The sequence below is a fragment of the Mastigoproctus giganteus genome, chromosome 3 (assembly GCF_048544385.1).
Source record: "Mastigoproctus giganteus isolate SK-2022 chromosome 3, ASM4854438v1, whole genome shotgun sequence".
In the NCBI taxonomy this organism is placed as follows: Eukaryota; Metazoa; Arthropoda; class Arachnida; order Uropygi; family Thelyphonidae; genus Mastigoproctus; species Mastigoproctus giganteus.
The window spans coordinates 15,332,382-15,354,940 of record NC_143577.1 but is presented as its reverse complement, the minus strand read 5'-3'; the positions used below and the strand labels follow the sequence as shown (position 1 = coordinate 15,354,940).

Below are 22,559 nucleotides of genomic sequence, written 5' to 3'. Positions count from 1 at the left end.
TGTTGTTACAGTGCAGCGACAGTTTTGATGAAGTGCGGGAAGACTCCTCCGAGTAAACCATCAGTTCATGCCTGGTATGAGTGTTTTGTTACCTAGGGCTGTGTGTGTAAACACAAAAGTGCCACCAGACTGTCAGTGAGTACTGAGAGTGTTGAAGCCATTCGACAGACTTAACGTAGCAAAAACAACTGTCTGGCAAGTTCTTCGGAAACACCTTCAACTGTGCCCATATCAACATTGAAATCCATGGACAAAGTGAAGTGGTTAGACTTCTGTTCAAGCTTTCTCGAAAAACTGGCTGACGATGACAGGTTTCTGAACAAGGTGGTCTTCAGTGATGAGATTGGATTTCTTTTTGGGTTATGTGGAGGACAATGTGTACACCCCTCCACTACCAACGACACTGCAGGAGCTGAAGGCACAAATCACAGAGAAATGAAGCACAGTGTGTGGCAGGAGATTGAATATTGCTATGATATCATTTGAATTACTCATGATGTCCACATTGAACTTTACCAATGGCTTTATGTACCTTCATAAAACTTATTGAATTGATATTTCATCTGGTATGTGTTTTATGAGTGTAGCTTTGAAGTAATTCTGAATAAAAAATATCAAAATTGGAAACATTATTTATGGACACCCTGTGGTGTCCATAAATAATGTTTTTTAGAAATTACATGTAAGCAAAGCCATATATTCTCTGTACATAAAAAATAGTGTAAAATTTGCTGCAAAATGTATAATCAGTTCATCTATCACCTTGTGTGATGTTCATGACATATTTCTGTACTTGTCTCTTATTGATCTTTTAATAATTGTTGTTGACAAAGTAACCTTTTTGAACTTCCAACTCTATTGGCAGTGCAGGTTAGAGTTTGATGTTCTGTTCATTTATTTGCTTTGAAAATTAATCTTTATTGATATTAATTTTTATTAATCGTTATACAGTAATACCCCGAAGTTACGCGATAGGTGGGTCCGACGAAAATCGCGTAAGTCGAATTCGCGTAAGTCGGGGTACAACTTTGCTTATAAATACATATAAATTTTGCTTAATTGGGACCAAGGACTAACAAAAACACTAGTTTAGAAGAAAAATATTAATAAAATTGCAGTTCTTTATACATATTAATACAAAATATGTATTAAAAAAAACAAATGACTTACGTAAAAAAGTTATTTCGATGTCGATGGCTTCATAAAATCTAACAAATTCGTCTGACGACACAGCGCGTTCTTTTTTTCATGCAGAATTTCTTCGTAGCAAGCTAATAATTTTTTTATTCCTTGCTTTGTAGCTATAACACGTTCTTCGTTGGAGTCTGTTTTCTAAAATTTTTAAGCCCTTTACAATTGAGCCCTTTTCAATTTTCAACCTGTCAAGTTTGCAATTGTCATGTGCTTTTCGCCATTGCTTCATTTAGGCCTGTAGCACGTGCAATATCACATGGTCTTTCATTTCACTCAAAGCGTTTCACAATTTCATATTTTTTCTCTATCGACAGAGGTGGACTGGCCATAAGCCTTACCGGGGAAACCCCGGTGGGCCAGTGTGATTTTGGCCATAAACCATAGTATGAGACCACTATAAATTTTCCCGGGTAAGAATTTTTGACCCAGTCCGCCTCTGTTTATCGATAATTGCTTTTCTTTTTCTCTCTGAATCTGCAGTGTCTTCACCAGGACGCTTCCTTTTCACACCTTTTAATTAAGTATTTTACTCAATTTTAGGGAATAAAGCACAATTACAAAACGAGGAGGCATGCTTGATACGCATAAACAAAGCTGCGCGCATGTAGCAACTGAATAAACAACACCATAAAGGCAGAGATACACTATTAACACCTCACATTTCTAGAGGTTACTACCATAAAACAATGAAAATCCAGTTGCGTTTCTGCTAGTGAAATCTGTTATAAACTGGTAGTAAACTCGATCTAATTGCATTTGCGATTATACCGATAGCTGGAATTGTGTTGGTTTTTACGTTATTATGGTGAAATGTGTTTCCCCTTCACTGATATAAAAAACATAAAAGCAACAAAGTTGAATTTTGTTCATCTTTCGCTCTCATTCTCCGCCGTCGCACCGTATATCGATAACATATGAAAAACGACCTTGAAGATAGTGGGCGGCAGCGTTGCCAAACGAAAAAAAATCAAGAACCGCGTAAGTCGGGGTATTACTGTATTAGTTAAATCTTTACTGCCTTCTAAAGTGAGCATATCATTTCTGGGCTATATCTTTTGTATTGCCCTGAAACAAAAAAATCCACAGAACAAAATTTGTATGTTGGCTCATGGTAAGCTTTTCACAGGTGTTTGTTATGCATATTCTAATTATTTATTGTATATAGCCATATAATATTTTAGTAAGTAAAACAAACAAACATGCATTAAAGGTATCCAAACACAGTTGCAGAGAATTTTGTTTGCAATCGCACTTTCATCTGATTTGCAGGAGTACTCTCAGCTGATGATATAGTATAGTTACATATATCATTCAGAAAACTGAAAGCTGGTTTTTTTTTTTTTTTTTATGAAAACCCCAAACACGAAAGGTATCAAAACCTATAGTACTTAGTACCGTGCATGGGTTGAAGGAGAAGTATGGGGGGGTGGGGATGCCGGAAACTTTGCTCTAGAGACTAAACATGGGTTTCACCACTTCAAGCCTCCAATAAGCAAAGTGGTGGTATTATCTCCTATCTCAGATTTGCCAGATAAATTGACACCTTACAGGTTATCTAGATCAGGGCTTCTGAAACTTTTTCACCTGCGACCTCTTTTTACAATGGAAAAATTTTTGCGACCCCGGGTATTATATATGGTCCTAAACAAACCACTTTCAGATTGGCACTAACCTAAAATTTAAGTTTTTCATACAATTTCAGTATATCATATGAGGGCAGGTGATTATTAGCAAGTGTGTAACACATTCCTTCCTTTATACCCTTATCTCTACCTCGTACATTGAGGTACATATTGTGGTATTAAACAAAAACTTTATTACACTCAAATTTATAGTTTTACAGAAGTACAATTAAATATTCAGCAAACAAACATAGTAACAACCATAAATGTAAAAGTCTTTAATGAGACGGATGAACTTTTTTGGCAGAATATATTAAAGCGGGGCAAAATTTTTGTTAGTGCAGATTTCATAGCAACTTTGATGTTAAGGCTAGAATGGTATTTTGTTTTTATTAGAGCCAATGTTGAAAATGCTGACCCACATAAATAAGTGGTGGCAAATAGTAGAAGTGCTCTCATTGCCAGATCAGAGAGTATTGGATATTCAGCTTTAATCTGAAGCTAAAAAGCGTTTAAAGATTTCTTTGAGAATTCAAGCTTAAGATTTCTATCACTAGAAAGCTCTGCAAATTCTTCTTGAGTCTGCAACAAGAGATGTTTTACCTCCTCCATTTGTACAATGAATGGTTTTTGAACCCAATCAAAATGATCAGTTTTAAAATCTGGAAGAAATTCTTTACAAAACTGATTTTCCAGGTATATCAAATGACTAAGTATAATCTGCTTTATCAGATTAAAACTGAAATTATTTCCACTAATGAACTCGTCTATGCATGGAAACATTTCATACGAGTCATTTTCCATTTTACTCTTCCATATGTTTATTTTTTTCATAAACGCTTGGACTTTATCTTTCAGAAGGAAAATATTAGTGTTCTTTCGCTGCAGAGACATATTCAGTTCATTGAGTTTCTCAAATATATATGATAAATAAGATAATTTGCAAAGCCAAATGTTGTGAAAAGGTTTTTCAAAATTCAAGTTTTCAGACAAAAATAACACTACTTCATTTTTTAACTCCATTAGTCGTTTCAAACTTTGTCCCCTTGACAACCATCTTACTTCCATATACAACAACAATTTATCGTAATCGGATCCCATATCCTTGTATAGATTTGCAAAAAAGGCGGCTATTAAGTACATGACATTTAATGAAGTTGATAACTTTTACTGCATCTTCTTCTCGTACAGTATTTAGATTAGCAGAAATGTTCTTAGCCACAAGTGCCTCTTGATGAATGACACAATGAGTGAAAGTAATGTGTTTATTATTAGTAGATTTAATTCTGGCTACAAATCCGGCATCCTTTCCTATCATGCTCCAGCACCGTCAATACATACACAAATGCAGTTATTCCATTCTAGACCTTCTTCCTTCAAAAATTCATCCACTTTCTGAAAAATATCTTCACCTGTTGTATGTCCATGTAATGGCTGATAAAATAGTAATTTGGATCGCCCTGTATGAATAACAACTGAGTTGCTTTCGATTATGTGTTTGGAACAGCAAATGTTTGTAGTACAAAAGTTACGAGGAAAGTTTTGCAATATGTTAGTTCTGAGACGTATGTTATGACTCAAGAGGGGGGTGAGCATTAATAATCGTTAATGGAAATTTAGCAGTTGTTGAGCACAGTGCAATTACAAATATCTAGTATGGCATCGTGGTCGCAAAATAAAATTCATGTAGTTATACGATACAACAGACAAATCAATAAATGAAATGCATCTATTTCTTCTAATTTTCGTTTACATTTCTTCTAATTCATATTTACTGTTAAATCATGATATTATACCATTAATTGGATACTCATCATAATTGTGCAGGCTCGGCCATCAAAGTTTTGCAACCATAATTTTTTAAGTTGTTGTTATTTGATTTTTAGGAGCATTAGCAACTAAGGCCATATTGCTCCGGGGATTTGTGTTGGTCATTCCCTGACCTTTCCACATCCTCTGTATTTGGTGGTCACGGAGTCGAACCCTGGTCTAATCAAGAAGTGTATGAATAATTTAACAGCCAGGAGCTGTTAAATCTCCGTAGCCAGGAGCAGCAGTGCATAGCACTGTTGCTCCTGGCTATGGAGGCACCTGAATTTTTTAAGTGTGATTCAGATTCTGATTGTTATGTCAGTCCACACTCTTGACTGCAAGGGGGTGCAAAACTGTAATAGCCTATAAATGTTGCCTTTTAAAGAAAGAATGATTAGTAACTCCATTAGCCTTATCAAAATTTTTATTTTTCCTAATTTTTATGACCCCAAAAATTTTTACGCAACCCCTCGTTTAAGAAGCACTAATCTAGATTACACTTGATCTAATGTTATTCTTATCCAGATTTCTCATTCTGAATGAAACATGTACCTTCTTTGAAGTTGCTATTTTATTTTGCCCCTTTTGGACTTCAAGGTAATTGGAAGGTGTTGCAATAGCCAGAGCAGTGGAAAAGTTCAGTGTTCATCCCCCACAGGGAAGGGAAATATAAAAGTTTTTTTCAAGATGATTTTTTTTACCTTGGTTTCTAAATAATTATAAAAAAATCATCTTGCAAAAACATTCCATGCATTATTTTGTTTCTGTTTACGGAATATTACCAAAGCACTTACCTACAAAATCACTTCGCTAATTTTATAGTGTCAAATTTCATGTTTCCAAATTTTGATCACTAATACAAGGGATAAAAGAATAAATAAGAAACAATGTAGTTAATAAAAATAAGTTAATCATGCAAAAAAATTATCAAAAAGTAGACAGCCACACTGCTGATTGATGAGTTCTCTAGTTAGCTATGTGCAAATTTTAACATTACATGTTTGGTTAGATTTGTTATCCAAAAACTAGCCATCTGCAAATTCTGAGGTCACTAGATTTCACACATTATACCTGCAAATATTATTAGTAGCATTTGTATTATATTGTGCATAATGGATTGTAATAGAATAAATTTATATTGCTATTATTATTATTGTTTTTACCACTTTGAACTTTTCACTTGCAGGCTGCTGGCGTAACAGTTGTGAGGCGCCCTGACAGAAAGGTAAGGTTTTATTGTGTATAGATATAAAATGTACAAGAATATACTAAAATTCACTTGTATGGATTTCAGTTATATCTGGTATATGTATAATGTTATATTGATAGAGGCCATGTTGCTAGATATGAAAATTTGGTTCAATTTCTGCTCTTTCCTGCTTTTTGGGAAATAAATTTGACCATTTTGGTTCTAGAATAATTAACTTTTCTCTCAAGCATTTATGGAAGTGTGGGGCCCCACAATGGCTTTCTATCCATACAAAGGAATGAACCTAGAATCCAATTTTTTGTTGATTGTAATAAGTATAACTCACAAAAATACCATATAGGTAAAGTCTATGGCTTATTTTTGATTAGTATAAAAAAGGACACTGGCTGTAAAATGTGGCATCTAATTCACTTTTGGTAGATTCCAGGGTAGGTAGCTGGAATGAAAATTACTTTCTTGAAGTGAAAGTAACAAATCTTTCTGGTTGTCAAGATGATGTTATATGTTGATTATTCTCTCGATGTTAGCTTATATAGAAATGTGGTTAGAAAAAGCACAGTATTTGAATTGATTGAATTTAGATTTAAATTAAATTTAATACATTTTATCTGCAGCAGTAAGTGAAAGCTGTATTAGTGTTGGCTTATGGCAGTGGTGGCACCTGGTATAAGATTTATGATAATGGGTGTGGAATTGTATTTGAGAAAGAATTAGAGGGGCAAAGAAATGGAGAGAAGAAAGACAGCAAGGAAAGATATTATATTATAGAAGAAAAATTAAGGGAAAGGATATCATTGGAAAGGGATGATCACATGGATCACCAAATTATAAATGATAAGTTTAAGAGACTGTATAAAGAAAAAAAGTTGAAGAGGAAAGAGGGCATAGAAAACCATGGATGACAGAGGATATGATAAAAAAAAATGGAGAAAAGAAGAAAATAGAAAAATACTAATACCAAAGATGGCAGGAAGAAGTAAAATGAAATTAATAATAGGCTTAGGCAAGTAACAGTTAAAAAGAAAGGAGGAAAATATGTTTTAATGCAGTGTTCTCCCCAGGACCTATCGAATGGGTGAACCGCACGGTGAATTTAACTGACCGCCCGACTAAAATTTAAGTGATTCTCACAGTACCACATGGTACTGCTCGCTGATCTTGATCAATATTAATTTGAACATACTATGCAATTGAGATCAATGTGACAGGAGCATATAACATTAAATTATGAAATTAATTTGTTCATAGTCTAATAATTTAATAATTTTATGGATCATTTAAGTCACATTTATAAATAACAGAAAATTTTATATAATATTGCAAAGTATTACACTTCCCCACCTGGCTACCTCCATAATGCCACCCGGCTGGCAAAATTTTCTGGGGAGAACACTGTAATGTATGAGAGAGTAAGAAATGTGAACATGGAGAAAAAGGGAAAAGATCTGGGTGTTATAGAAGGAAGGAATGGAATGGTACTAAGAAAACCAGTGAAGATATGGGGGGGGCGTGGAACATATAAAAGAGTTATATGGGTTAAACAAAAGGCAGGAAGAGGATGATTTTGATAATGTAGAAATGGTGGATTGGGACAGCTTGGGCTAATCATAATAGAGCAAGAGGTGATTGCAGCACTAAAGGATGTAAGGTAGTATTTATGAAATTCCAGCAGAGTTTATAAGGTTACTTGGGAAAGTGAGCTTAAGTGAATTTATCACACTTTCAAATAACCGAATAAAAAATTTTTACTTTGGTTATTTGACAATGGAGAAAGAAAAGCCATTGAATGAAATGTAAAGATTTTAGAACTATAAGTTTGGAACCATATGCAGCAAAGATAATGTTAAGAAGATTATATAGAAGGATGATAAGAACTGTGGAGGAAAATGTGGAGGAAGGATAATTTGGTCTCCAGAGTGGGAACAAGGGATGCAATAGGTGAAGTGAGAATGTTGGTAGACATCTGAAAGTGAACAAAGGTGTATGTATATGTTTTATAGATTTGGAGAAGGAGTTTTATCAGTTATATTAGATTAAAAAGCCCCAGGTGAAGATGAAGTTACTGTAGAGTTGTTAAAAGTGGTAGGAAGAGACATGACAAAAAAACTGGCAAGACTCTTCACAAAATGCATTAGAAAAGGTGTGACGTCCAAGGAGTGGAATAATGCAATCATAGTTTTGCTGCATAAGAAAGGAGATAAATCAGAAATTGGAAATTATAGACCAATTAGCTTGTTATCCCACATCTACAAGTTGTTCACAAGGGTCATTGCTAACGGATTAGAAAGAATACTTGATGAGAATCAACCGAAAGAGCAAGCTGGCCTTAAGACAGGATTCTCAACTATGGATCACTTTCACATGATGTCACAGCTAATAGCGAAAGCAAATGAATATAAAACACCATTATGCCTGGCATTTGTGGATTATGAAAAGGCATTTGACTCCATACAGCATAAGGCAATGTTTCAGGCACTGGAAAGACAAGCCATAGATACCCCATATATTAACACCAGGGGCCACATCTGGTGAGTATGGGCTTGGCACACCCAGGGTCCTGAGCTGGATATCCTCATTCTTCTCTTTCTTGGTGATTCCTTTCTACTTCTCTCTCTCTCTCTCTCTCTCTCTCTCTCTCTCTCTCTCTCTCTCTCTCTCTCTCTCTCTCTCTCTCTCTCTCTCCAGGGTAATAGGGAAATTTCTTTTTGGCTGGTGCAGCATAAGCCTCAGACTTCCTTGCCCCGTATGGCTATTAATAATAATAATTATGGGGTATCTATGCCTTGAAGAAATTATGTGAGAATGCCACCTTTATTAGACTAGACAAAGATAGTAGTAAATTTAAAATTGAGAAAGGAGTTCGACAAGGAGATACAATATTTCCAAAGTTATTTACTGCTGCCCTTGAGGAAGCTTTCAGAAGATTAGACTGGTTGCAGAAAGGAGTCAATGTGAACAGAGAGTACCTAAACCATTTACGATTTGCAGATGACATTGTGGTCATAGGCCATGATCCCAAAGAATTAGAAGAAAATCTTAATCAGTTATGCAGAGTTAGTAAGGATTTTGGACTAAAGATGAATATGGTTAAAACGAAAGTAAGAAAGGGATATAATGATTGAAAAGGTGGAGTCATATACTTATCTGGGACAAGTCATCAGCTGTAATAATGATAAATGGCTGGAAGTCAAGAGAAGAATAAATTTTGGATGGATAGCATTCAGGAAATATAGTCACATACTGAGGAGCAATATCCCAATTTGTCTGAAACGTAAAATAATGAACCAATGTATACTCCCCACCATGACTTATGGAAGTGAAACTTGGGCACTCAGAAAAAGAATGGAGGAGAAGCTGAGAAATACACAGCAAAGAATGGAACGAATTATACTGGTAATCAGACTGTTAGATAAGAAGAGAAACACATGGATTAGGCAGCAAACTCAAGTAAAGGACATTCTTATCAAAACTAAAGAACTAAAATGGTCTTGGGCAGGATGACAGATGGACTAAGAAAATAACAGAGTAGTAACCAAGAGGAGCTAGAAGAAAACCTGGAAGACAAAGGCGGAGATGGATAGATGAAATTCATGAGTTTGTGGGTAATAAATGGATGGCCAGTGCTCAAAACAGAAGGAACTGGAAAGTTGCTGGAGAGGCCTTCATCCTGCAGTGGATTGAAAATGGCTGATGATGATTGGATTAAATCATTGAATGTGTTGGAAAGAATAGGAGTAGATTGGAAGAACAAGAGAAGAATAATAGATTATATGTGGAACAAAATAGTGTAAGACAAGATGACACTGAAAGTATAGAAATGGGATGAGGTGTGAGATAGATAGAGGTTTTGTCCGTCCCAGCTTTATTTAATATATATGTAGAAGAAATATTTAAAGAGTAATTTTATAAAGGAAATATAGACGACAAAGAATTCTATGGGGGGGAGTAGAAAATTATTGAGAGCGTTAGATTTGCACATTATATGGCATTGGTGGCCAATTCTGAGGAAGGATTTCAGAAATTGGTTAATAGGCTTGTCACAGACATTCTCTTAGGTATGACAAGCTAGGGCTTGCTACCTGGGAGTCTAAAATTCTGGTGGAACTAATATTCAGGTGATACTTGAGTCAAGTGGACTGAATTTCAGTAAAATTTGATTGTTCTGCAACAACGAAATCTGCTTGCACCTACAAAATGGTGGGAATGTTAGTGACCTTGAGTATAATGTGTGTGTGTGTGTGTGTGTGTGTGCGCGCGCGCACACACACACACAAGTTCTGAAATACCTAGTATACAGGTTCTGCACCTAGTATACAGGTTGACCACTCAGGTGTGAACCATAAGGAGGGTTTGAAGTGTGGCATCACACCACACAGGAATGCTGTCTCCTTCTGTATTACTAGGCAACACTAGGTGATAGATTACTCTCATTAACCAGTGCAGTGCCACCACTTTGCTTATTGGTGGCTTGAAAAGGATAGGAGTAGATTGGAAGAACGAGAGAAGAATAGTAGATTATATTTGGAGACAAAAAAAGTAATAGGGTAAGACAAGATGATACTGAAAGTGTAGAAATAGGATGTGTGAAACCCATGCTTAATCTCTGGAGCAAAGCACCTGCAACTTTCCATCTCTTATGCAGTATGATTGATGTCTTTTGTGGTTGTGGGCATTATGGCAAGATCCAATCTTCCTTATATTTCAAGGGTACAGCTCTAAAATGTTCTTCACACGCCAGCCACTGATAGTCTACTAGACCGAAATGATTGGTAATTCTCTAGGAGGCATTGAGATCAGCTAATGTGTAATCTCACTGCCTCCAATCTCCCTCAAGTCACTATCAGAAACTGGGGGGAGTCTGAGTAGTATGCATGCAGGGAACATTGTTGAGGCCATGTTATGTCAAGGAGCTGGTTATATTCTTCCTTTGTGTATGCCATATCCAAAAATTTCATTAAACACATGAAATCCTTTTCTTTACTACTGAATATATCACAAATAGCTAAACTAATAGAATAAACTTATCTTTGAAAAGATCTAAACCTCTCAAACACTTCCTCATTTATATCATAAATATGAATGTCTTTTTTATCATAAATAAAAAAAATGTCTCTGTCCCATTCTGCTGATTTCATCTGTTGACTCTGTTAATCTTCAAGTTCCTGTAATCACTTGAAACTCTTTAACATTCTTTCTTTCTTTGAAGCTCAACTTTTTCCAGTCCTACTATCCTAACAGTGAGGTTATTTTCCTTGGAAATTTTAATGTTTACAGTTTCAGCTGGCTTCAGCTTTATAGTCACTTGGACTAGCTGGTTGAGAAGTTTTTGCAGTTACTAATGACCTCACACAGATTATTCATTTACCTACCAGAATACTAGACAATGCTAACCGCATTGCCAACACTCTTGATCTTTTTCTCATGAACAACCTCTCCAAGTACATAAACAGTCGAGGTGAGTGGTGCTCTAGGCACCTACGATCACAACTTGGTGATGGTCTGTTTTCCAGTAAAAAACTTTTCTCTCGTGGCCATTTTCAGCCTCATCTTGTTTGGCCTTACAAGAATTCCAAATGGGATGATCTACAAAATTTCTGTGATCTCCACCCCACCCCCGGGTTGGATTACTGCTTTAGTCTTCTGATGTCTAAGGACACCCGCTACAGAAAATTCTTTTTACATCAGAATGGAAACAACATTATCAATAACAACAAAGAATAAATAAACCTGTGAGCATGAGATTAAAACGCCTTCTCCTCAGTAGAGATCTTAACCTGGACAATATCACTCCGCTGACGAAGCAGTCTACACCACCGTGGATAATCAGACAGCCTACATGTGACTTTTCCTTCCACTTTTGGAGCAAGCAAACAGTTCCTTGTATATACTATCAATGTCTGCATGCTGCTTACAAGTCACAATTTTCAGATCACTGCTTTTTATATACAGATGGTGCAAAAACTGAATCTTGTGGGAACATCAGTTTACTTTTCAGACACCACATCGACTTAAAAACTCCCAAAAGACTGCAGCATTTGCATTGAAGAACTGCAAGTTATTGTGTTAGCATTAAACCAAATTGAATATTCACATTCCCAAAACAGCATAATTTTCACTGACTCCCTTAGCTCCATGATGGTGATATAAAATATCAATTCCAACAAACAACCACTACAACGGAAAATTCAATACAGAGTATCAGAACTTCTTGAATAAGGTCATAATATTAGATTTTGCTGGATCTCAAGTCATGTTGGAATATATGGTAATGAACAGGCAGACAGCGCTGCTAAAGAAGCTAACAGCAACATTTCATCAGAATACATCCCTTTCTCTGACTACAAACAAGTTATTCATCACAGTGGTAGTTTATTAGCATCTCCATGATTTTTAGACCCCTCCTCCTGAATGGCATAGCCGAGATACATCACTGGCAACAACAATGGCAAGTCTTAACCAATAACAAATTGCATCAAATTAAAAGTACAGTAAACCCTCGCTATTCGCGGGGGTTACGTTCCTGAGAAATGTCGCGAATACCGAAAACGCGAATACTGAGTTATGGCTCCCATAGTAATAAAGGGGTTCCGTTCCAAAGTACGAAATATATAAGAAAAACTAGTCTAAAATTTTGTCTATGTATGTATTATATGTACCTTCATAATATGACTGTACATGACAGTACATAGTGAAATGCAAGCATATGGCATCGAAATGAAAATAAGAAACAATTTAATATTAAATGTAATATTTATTATAAATTTCAAACAAATCTTTCAAATCAGCGCCTTTGCTAGCAAAAAAAAACATCCCGCTAGTGCTATCACCAGTTTCGCTAAAGTGTTGATAAAGAAGTTTTGCCTTTTCACGAATGATGAGTGAACTTAACGGAATTTTATTTTATTTTGAATTCGGTCTTCTATCCACAGATTTAAAGGTTTTCCATTTTTTTTAATTTTAACATCACGAGTTACATAGCAAATTTTTGAAGCAATTAGCGCGGTTTCACGGACACTACGGCAGATTTTTTCTTCTGATTTCTTGTTTGATCGTAACGTTGACTCATTGATTTTATAATGTTTTGCCACTGAGGAGACACTTTCATCTTTAGAAATTTCGTCTAATAACTCAATTTTATTCGCTAGTGTCATCACCTTCTTTGATATTTTCACATTTCTTTTTTTATTCGTAGCCATATTTTTGTAGGGGTTAGAAAGAACTGACCACAATAAAGTCACTTTCTTCCGTTAACGCACTCGAAAAAGTCTGTTTTACCACTGCAAAACGGTAGAGTTATCATTTTTTGTAAGCATATCAATTTATAAATTGATAATTTATTCAATTTATAAACATATAAATTAAAATCAAACGACGAAACCCTTCCATGACTAACACATACTGAACAAGGATTAGCGAGAAACATCCACGCTCGTGATTTTTTTCACCCCTCTACCCCCACCCACTGAGCGCTGTTTTGACCGGGAAAGATAATTTTAGCCACGCCCATGTTTTTTTTATGGCGGAAAATATTCACGGCGTTTTAAAATTCACATTTTTTTAGGTTTCATTTATATATAAATCGGCGATCGCGAATAGCGGGGGTTTACTGTATTCTCCAACCATGGAAATCCAGCATACAACAAAACAGACATGATGAAGTGATACTTGCTAGGTTAAGAATAGGAAATATGCATTTCAGACATTCTCATCTTTTACAAGGAGAGGATCTCCCTCTATGTCCTACCTGTCACACGCAGCAAACAGTAGAACCTGTTCTAATTACGGCTTTTTCTTTAATTCAAGGAATTGATAACCAAACATCACTTCCTCACTCTGAAAACCACGTTGGAAGATAGGAAAAATATAGCAGATGTTTTTGAGTTCCTCAAGGAAATAAATTTCTATAATCAAATATTGAAACCAAATATTATCTCTGCAGCAAGCTATGGTCACTCCACGACTCTTGGAAACTATTCACAGCAAAATATGAATATGAACAAAACTGTTGTATAAAACCTTCCAGGCGTATTTTAGCTGCAGTAGCTCTTGTGCCAAGAATTCTTAAATCAGTCAATCAATCTTCTGATGTCAGTGTATGCTTACATTGTGTCAGTGAAGTTATTCTTGTAGAAATGAAATCTTTTATTCCACACTCCACCTTAAAATCTTGTCCTTTATCTAAATTTTGGTTTTTCAATAATGTGCTAAAGCTGTTCAAGATGAGAATGTTGTATATTGCAATTGGCTTGCATCCAAATCGACAAGTACATTTTCTGCTTACACCAAAGCTTGCAACAATAGTAAAGCAATTATTAATTGGTTCAAACTATATTTTGAACTGGCTAACAGTAGAAACTTGCTCCTTGTCCAAACGTTATTTAAACATTCTGATCTCTTGCTAGTGCTATTGCTAACAATGTTTCCCATCTCTGTTAAAACCTGATGGCTCTATTGCCATCTCAGCTAAAGATAAAGCCAATCTACTAACATCCTACTTTTCTTCTAACTCTTGAATTGATGACCTTGGTAAACCACCACCTACAATTCTCAAAACACTCCAATGTCTCCTGTTTTTTCAGTCAAAAAAAAAAAAAAAATGTCAGAAGGATGCCAGAAGAATTTTGAACAACTCTTAATGGCAAGAAAGGCTCCATTTCCTGATATTTCCCCACTTGCTCTCAAGACTTGTGCTCCTGAGTTAACTCCTATTCTGTACTGCCTTTTTACACTTTCTTATTCCAATCATGTTTTTAGTTATACTTGGAAATTTGCCTGTATTCCGTAAGTTGCTAAACAGTGACAAATCCCTCCCATTCAATTATCATTCTATGGCACTCACTTTTACTCTTTCTAAAGTAATGGAGAAATCCATTAACTGCAAACTCCTAAGCTATCTTGAACCTTCCATCGGATGAATGAATGCTAGTATGGATTCTGTCGGTGTTGATCCACTGGTGATATGTTGGCTTATGTTACCCGAAAAGTTCGGTGTAACTCAAGCAGTTGATCTTGACATTTCAAAGGCTTTTGATTGTGTTTGGAATAAAGGTCTTCTAAATTAGCTTCTATCTTATGGATTTCCGACTTTTTGTTTCAGAACTGGGTATCCAGTTTTTTCTTTGCCTGCTCACTGTGATTGATGGCAGACAGCTCTTTGTGTTCTCCACTAATGCTGGTATTCCCCAAGGTACAGTCATTTCTCTCACTCTTTTCTTGTATATTAATGACCTTCCATTGATTGGAAAACCTATCCACAGTTTTGCTGATGATAGCACATTGCATTCCACTTTCCAGTTCGAGAAACCTTGCCCTGCACAAACAACTTCAATTTCTCTAATATCCACCACCAGTTCCCTAAATGCTGATCCTCAAGAATAAAGATAACTTAGTTAATTCATTCCTCAGGTGTTTAGAGATCACATATCTCTATTAGAGATTACCCTGACTTCTAATCTCTCTTGGCATAAGCACATCACAAATATTGCTTCCTCTGCATTTAAAAAAACGGTTTTATCTTTCATTCTCAGCATTATTTTTCTTCTAAACAGCTACTCATCCTACAAATCTGTCCTACCATGTAATATTGAGAAAAGGTTTTGGGGATGCACCCATAACCTCTCTCTCAGGTTTCTGGACTCCATTCAAAAGAAGATAAGTAGGTTAATTAATGACACATCTCTTATAAAGTTTCTCCAGTCTCTGTTTCATAGACATTCTGTTTCTGCTCCCTGCCTTTTATGTAAATACTTCCATGGGCAATATTTTGAATTGGCTTCTATAATTTCCTTCCTCTTCCAAACCAGTCAAACATGTATCTCAACCAGGACATCCATTTACTGTTAATCTTTGAATTCACAGAACCCACTTTTTTCTTTCCTCATTTATCCCTTCAACTTCAGTTTTCTGGAACAACCTCTTTTCACATGTATTTTGTGAAAATTACAATCTAGAAATTCAAGTCTAATGTCAACAAGTTCCTTCTTTCATCTTCCAACCTTTAATCCATGCACAGTACTAAGTATTATAGATTCTAATACCTTTTGTGTTCGGGGTTTTCATTAAAAAAAAAAAAGCAAAAGGAAAGTTGTGATAGGTTGGCTGGTGATTAGAATAAATATTGAGTAAAGAAAGGTTATGAGGGTGGAAAGAGAGGGGTATGAATTGAATATTGAAACAGGAGGAATGAAAATCGAACTGGTTAGTGAGTATGAGTATTTGTGAAGCCTAATTGTTGAGGAGGTCAATATCTGTATCATAATTGATCAGCAGATAAATAAGAATAGCAATGTGTAAAAAAGCTTTTGAAAAGTGAAGAAAATTATGTAGGAGATTATTGATTAGAAAGATGTCTGCTATGGAGTGTGGTACTTTGTGGAGCAGAGATATGGACATTTAGAATGGGTGGAAAGTTTTGAGATGTGTGTATGCTGAAGGATGGAAAAGATAAGATTGGCTGATAAAGTGAGAAATTATGAGGTTTTGAGAAGAGATGTTTGAGTGAAATAATCAAAAGGTGGAAGAGAAGTTGGGTTGAACATGTGTTGCAAGGTAAAAAGTTGGAGGATGTGATGGAGGGAAAAATTGGAGAGATGAAGAGGAAGGCTGAAAATAGGGTGATATGGAAAAGTGGTTGTTGAGTGTATGCCTTGACTTGCCCTTGGCAGAGCACTAATGATGATAATAATTTTTTAAAATCCATTTCTTATAAGTGATGTTATAGATAATGGTTTCTGTTTCAATTTATACATACAATGTTATGCTTATGTTTGTTTTCAAATTTTTTAACTAAATTCTATTCATGAAGCTGCTATAATTGCACAATTCTGTGTTCATCTTCCATGTAAATACAGTAAAATGCTAAGCAAATAACAGAGCATTCACTGAGCTATTGAGTTACAAATGTTCTGCATTGCAAATGAAGGTGCATCTAGTTGACCTAGATGGACTGTGCAATGTTGAGTCAGTTTGGTGTGACATAAGCATTGGGAAAGTAAAAATGAGGGTAGGAGTTTGTTATAAGCCTAAGGACTCTGATGAGTACAATGATCAACTATACAGAGAAATAGTGTGGGCCAGTAAATCAGAATGTCTTATAATGGAGGATTTTAACTTTCCATATATTGACTGGAACTTGCGTTGGTCACTCGCACACTAGCAAGACTTTTGTGGATTTATTGGATGATTGTTTTCTACAGCAGCATGTTCAAGAGGCAACCAGAGGGAGTAATACTCTTGATTTGATTACAATAGCCAACAATTTTAAACTTTTTTTTTGATAACATGAACAAAATCAACTGATTTTAACTATTGCATGTGCTGAAAAAGAAAATGACAGTAGAAAGTTTGTAGCATGTCATGTTTTCATGTTATGGCTTCGTGCTCTTTTTTTTCCAAAAATTGTGAATTTTTACTTATCTAAATGTACTTGACTACCTTTCTTGTAAATTAATTGCTTGAAATAGAAATTACAACCAGTAAACATTCCAAATGGATAAAAAATAACATATTTAAACTTTATAAACACCTATTTGGATTCAAGTAAGCAATTGACCCACAAAATGGAGGTAAAAATAGGAAATTGTACTACTTACAGTTATTTTTTCTTCTTATGAGCAGAATGGTCTTCCCTTATCAGAAACCAACAATAGTCACCCATCATTGCTGGATCCCATCGTCGTTGATACCTCTGCTCCATCGTGTGGATATCTTGGTGGAATCGTTCCCCCTGCTCATCACTGACAGATCCCAAGTTTTTCAGGTGGGAATGTAGGAAGTGTATCTTCGGCATCATATAACTTTTGATAGTTATGCAACAATCCTTCTATCAACTCTTTATAGTTCTCTACTTTTTTATTCCCTAAAAACCCACCAACAACAGCTCTGAAGGATTTCCATGCTGCTGATTCAGTGGTGTTAAGTTTATTTTCAAAGATTTTTTTTCTTTAAAAGGCATCTAATTTGTGGACCTACAGATATATCCTCCTTCAACTTTGCATCACTAATTTTTGGAAACTGACTTTTTAAGTACTTGAAACCTTCACTATTTTTGCCCAGAACTTTTATAAAATTTTTCATGAGACCCAACTTAATGTGCAAAGGTGGGAAAAGCACCATTTCAGGTTTCACTAAAGGCATGCATTTGATGTTGAGTTTCTGGGAATGGAAACTGGACATCAATATTCTTCTCTGATGGGCCATTCCTTCACAATATAATGATGTTCTACTGCTCAACTATCCCATAAACACAGGAAACAACAGTACTTAGTAAAACCACCCTGTAGTCCAAGCAACAAAGCGATTACTTTTAAATCCCCATAGATTTTCCAACAATATTTCGTATAGTTTAAGGCATTTAATAGAAATGACATGATATCATAGGTTTCTTTCATAGCCACCAAATGAACCACTGGGACTGGCGGTTTGATATTATCATTGTGTATCAAAACTACTTTAAAACTGAGTTTAGAAGAATTGATGAATAATCTCCATTCTTCAGTATTGTGTTCAAACCCTAGTTCATCCATTTACAGACACAAAGAGAACCTTCCATTTGATAATAACCCACAAACTTTTCATTTCGGTTTCTAAACATAGAAATCCTTGTGGTTTATGCCAGCAAATTCCACTGTTGCAACCTAGATCCTAATAGCTCAGCTTGTTGCTTTCAAAGATTGAAATCCCTAACCAAATCATTAAGTTCACTTTGCTCAATTAAATGTGGAGTTTTGTCATTTTCAGGATTATAACAAAGAGATCTGCAGACATTGAGGGGGCAGGTATGGGCAATAGTGACTCTTGCTCTTTTTCTGGAATAGTGATTTTTTCACAACTAGGTGGGGGAATAGGGAGATCTGGTATGTGTATGTGGTACTGGTCTTATTGTGGACGGAATGTTGGGGTATTTTATTTTAACTCTATTTTCCATGAAAACCCCTTAGTATTTGTGAAGCAGAAGTAACAATCTTCGAAGTGACTTGTTAGTTCTCGCCAGATCATCGGAACAGCAAAAGGCATTTTAAAATTGTTTACATAGCACGTTATACAGCACATATGCAGTGCCCACCTTTTATCCTGATTACCCACGTGGCAACCAAAATAAAAATAATAAGCTTGTTTCATCTTGTCTGTGATTGATCGACATTACGACTTCGCTGTAAATTGTCCACAAAGATAGCAAAAACTGTTTGACAAATTAACGCACTCACGCCGTTTTTGCTCCATTTCACGAGTTTTCACAAGACCAAAACAGAACTTTAAATCACCACAACCTACCAGTAGATCACACAAATTGAAACTAACCCCAAAAATGTACATTTAAGGCTAAAGATAGCTTGTAAACAAGTTGTCTTTCACAGAGGTGCCTAGCCGCCGGAATTATATTAGGGTCCAAACATGCTGCTGCATAATAAGGATTATAGCAATATAACTTAGAATGGACATTCCTCAGGGTCACAAAACTAAAAAGAGATATTAGTACGCCATTAAACAACACAAATATGTCTCTTTTGTTACAATAAATTCAACTGTGAAAGGTACAGAGTGGGATTTTGGTTGATTTTGAAGCTATTTTATGTTTTTTTTTAAAACTGTTTTTGGCATTTTTATAAAAAAATGTGATGTGATATAAAATTTTTACTGTCATATTCTTAATCATCACATACAAATTAACAAAAAATACTTGCATTCACCTATGTTAGCAAAACTAGTTTACCAGTGTTATCAGCAGTGATTATTCATGCATTAAGAATTTACAGATAAAAGAACCACTAGGTGGCAGTGATCACAGTGTGCTGATTTGGGATTTACTCAAAGATGTAACAACCATCAGTAGTAAATGGAAGGGTTTTTGCTTTCGTAAAGGTGACTATATAGTGGTCTTAGAGATTTTTTAAATTCAATACAGTGGGACAAACTGATGCTGTTACCAACAGCAAATTCTCAATTGGGAAGCATTCAAGGAATTAATCTTGGAAGCTACAAGGCTTTTCATACCAACTAAGATATACTGTTGAAGGTTTAAGCCGAAATGGATGTCAGATGAACTAATGAGACTCATGGCAGAAAATAAAAATGCATGGGATGCATAAAAATTATCAGATAGATATAAGCTAGTTTGTAATCAAGTCACAAAGTAGGTTAGGCAAGCGAAGGCAAATTACGAGAAATCTTTGGCAGAGAATGCAAAGTAAAACAGCAAAGACTTCTTTAATTATATAAACTCTAAAAGGAAAGGGATGAATCAGATTGGTACGCTTGATATTGATGATTTGATCGTAGATGATCCTGCTCAGATAGCTGCCAAACTGAATGAGTATTTTGCATCTACATTCACACATGAGGAATTCTGTAGGAAAGTGGTGAACAGAAGCTTATTAAACTCGAATAGGGAGCTGAATGATTTTGAAATAACTGTAGGGGAATTTGTTGAAGTTAAACATAAGAAAAGAACCTGGGGTGGATAGGATGTATCCAGTTATATTAAAGGAGGCAGCAAAGGAAGTACACAAACCCATAGCCATAATTATGAGAGCATCAATGGACTCAGGGATGTCCCCACAGACTGGAGATATGCAAATGTATCTCCAATTCAAAAAAGCTGACACAAGTAATTATAGACATGTTAGTTTAACTTCTGTTCTGGGGAAAATAATGGAGTCACTGGTTAAAGAAGCATTGCAGGATCATCTAGACGAGACTGCAGTAATAATTTAGACACAGCATGGGGTTTTTTAAGGGGAAGTCTTGTCTGACCAATTTGATTGGATACTATGATGTGGTCACAAAGCAACTGCCGACCGGGCTAGCCGAGTGGGTAAAGTACCTGCCCGGCAACCCAAAGGTCGCGGGTTCGATTCCCGCCTTGGGCTTGGATCAAAGTACTGCAAAAACCTTGGGAGGTGCAATATGGCCACAGAAGCCGATGCGCCAACAACTACCAAATCAAAAAAAAAAAAAAAAAAAATCACAAAGCAACTGGATGCAAAAAAACAATTTTGATATATACTTGGATTTCAGGAAAGCTTTTGATACTGTTGCACATGGAAGACTACTGTACAAATTGGAATAGTGTGGCATTAAGGGAAAGTTGCTACAATGCATAAAAGGATGGTTGAGTGGGAGAAGACAGAGAGTGGTAATAAATGGACACTGACTAATATTATTAGTGGAGTCCCCCAGGGTCCAGCATTGGGTCCATTGTTGTTTTATGTATTTATGAATGATATTGATGAATATATATCAAGCTTAATGCCAAAGTTTGCTGATGGTACAAAGGCTGCAGGGTTGTTAATGTCAGTATGCTATTGCAACAGGATCTAGAAAAGTTGGGCAAATGGATGGAAAAGTGGCAATTGAAGTTTAACATTGACAAATGCAAAGTACCGCATATGGGTAGCAGTAACCCCAGAGAAATGTACCAACTGTGTGGTGTTACACTCAGGGTAGTGGAACATGAAAGAGATCTCGGGGGTAATTGTGCAGTCAGATATGAAGTTTCCTGAGCAGTGCAGACAGTCTACCAGTGCACGGGGTCTTGTCAGTGATATACAGGAATTTTGCTAGCAACGATAAGGAGTTGATTATCCCCTTGTATAAGGCAATGGTTAGGCCACGCCTTGAGTACTGCATACAGGTCTGGAGGCCTCAATTTAGGAAGGATGTAGAGTTGATAGAATGAGTGCAGAGAAGGACAAAGTTTGTAACAATTCAAATTATAAGAATAAATACAATACAATTTATAACAATACAAATGAGATTTTATAATGTAATTGTATAACATATTACATAATGTAATTTTATAGTGCACTACTGCCTCAACCTGGAATAGCATTTTGTTTTTATTGTAATTTCACATCTCTTAGTTATGGTATTTTAAATTTAAATTAAATGATGCATCAGACTAAAGCAAAATAAAGAGCTCAGAGCACTGGGAATGCTTTAGCTGAGGCCACTTCTACAAATCAGGTTTTCATAATATGTACTACTTGTGGCATGTTTGTGAATCTCTTTGTGGATGATCGGATGTTTGGCTGAGCTTTCTGCTATGTGTAGACTATATAGGAGAAAAAATTAATTTTATATATGCTAAACTAAAAAAGAATTATCAGAACCGAATGAGGTATTAAGGGCAAAACCCTAAATCTTTTGTATAAATGTGTATTTTTACCCATCATTACTTTATGCGAGTGGTACTTTGGGGTTGGCAATTTAAAACTCCATAGTATGAAGGAAATTTTTGTCAGCCAATGTTAAACTTCCAATGTTACATCCAATGTTAAACTTCTTGGCATTACTAAAGCTTGTTATACAATTTATAATGATGCATTGAGGTAATTGCAGGATGGAAACCTATTGATATTATTATTATTAGTAGATGTTTGCAGTATGCAACTAAGTGGAATTATTCTAAAGAAATCTTTATAGTAAGAGGATGCCCATTATTGGGCAATATATAATATACAAAAAGTGATGTAAAGGAAGGGAGGAAAAGGTTCTACATTGAGGTAATGAAATTGTGGCAGTGTCATTGGAATGGTACTGACAAGGGGCATATAGAATGATGCCTGAGGTAGATACCATGATACAGGCCAGAAAATGGCCTGTATTTTGTTGTATTGTGAATTGTATATGGACTTAAGAGAGCAATTATTTGATAGAATTGTGGCATTACGTCTTGTTGAGCTGCTGAGGCTTTTCCAAAGTAGCTAGTTATAAGGCATTTT

General features: G+C 35.7%; 1 protein-coding gene across 1 annotated transcript in view; it reads left to right on the top strand.

Annotated features, from left to right (window-relative positions):
- The window catches only part of hyx (cell division cycle 73 hyrax), a 157,580-nt gene that overhangs the window by 12,259 nt on the left and 122,762 nt on the right, over positions 1 to 22,559 (top strand). The window contains exon 3 of the mRNA XM_090370078.1: positions 5,815 to 5,853. Within this exon, the coding sequence (XP_090226204.1) occupies positions 5,815 to 5,853 (39 nt within the window). The remainder of the gene's footprint in view (positions 1 to 5,814; positions 5,854 to 22,559) is intronic.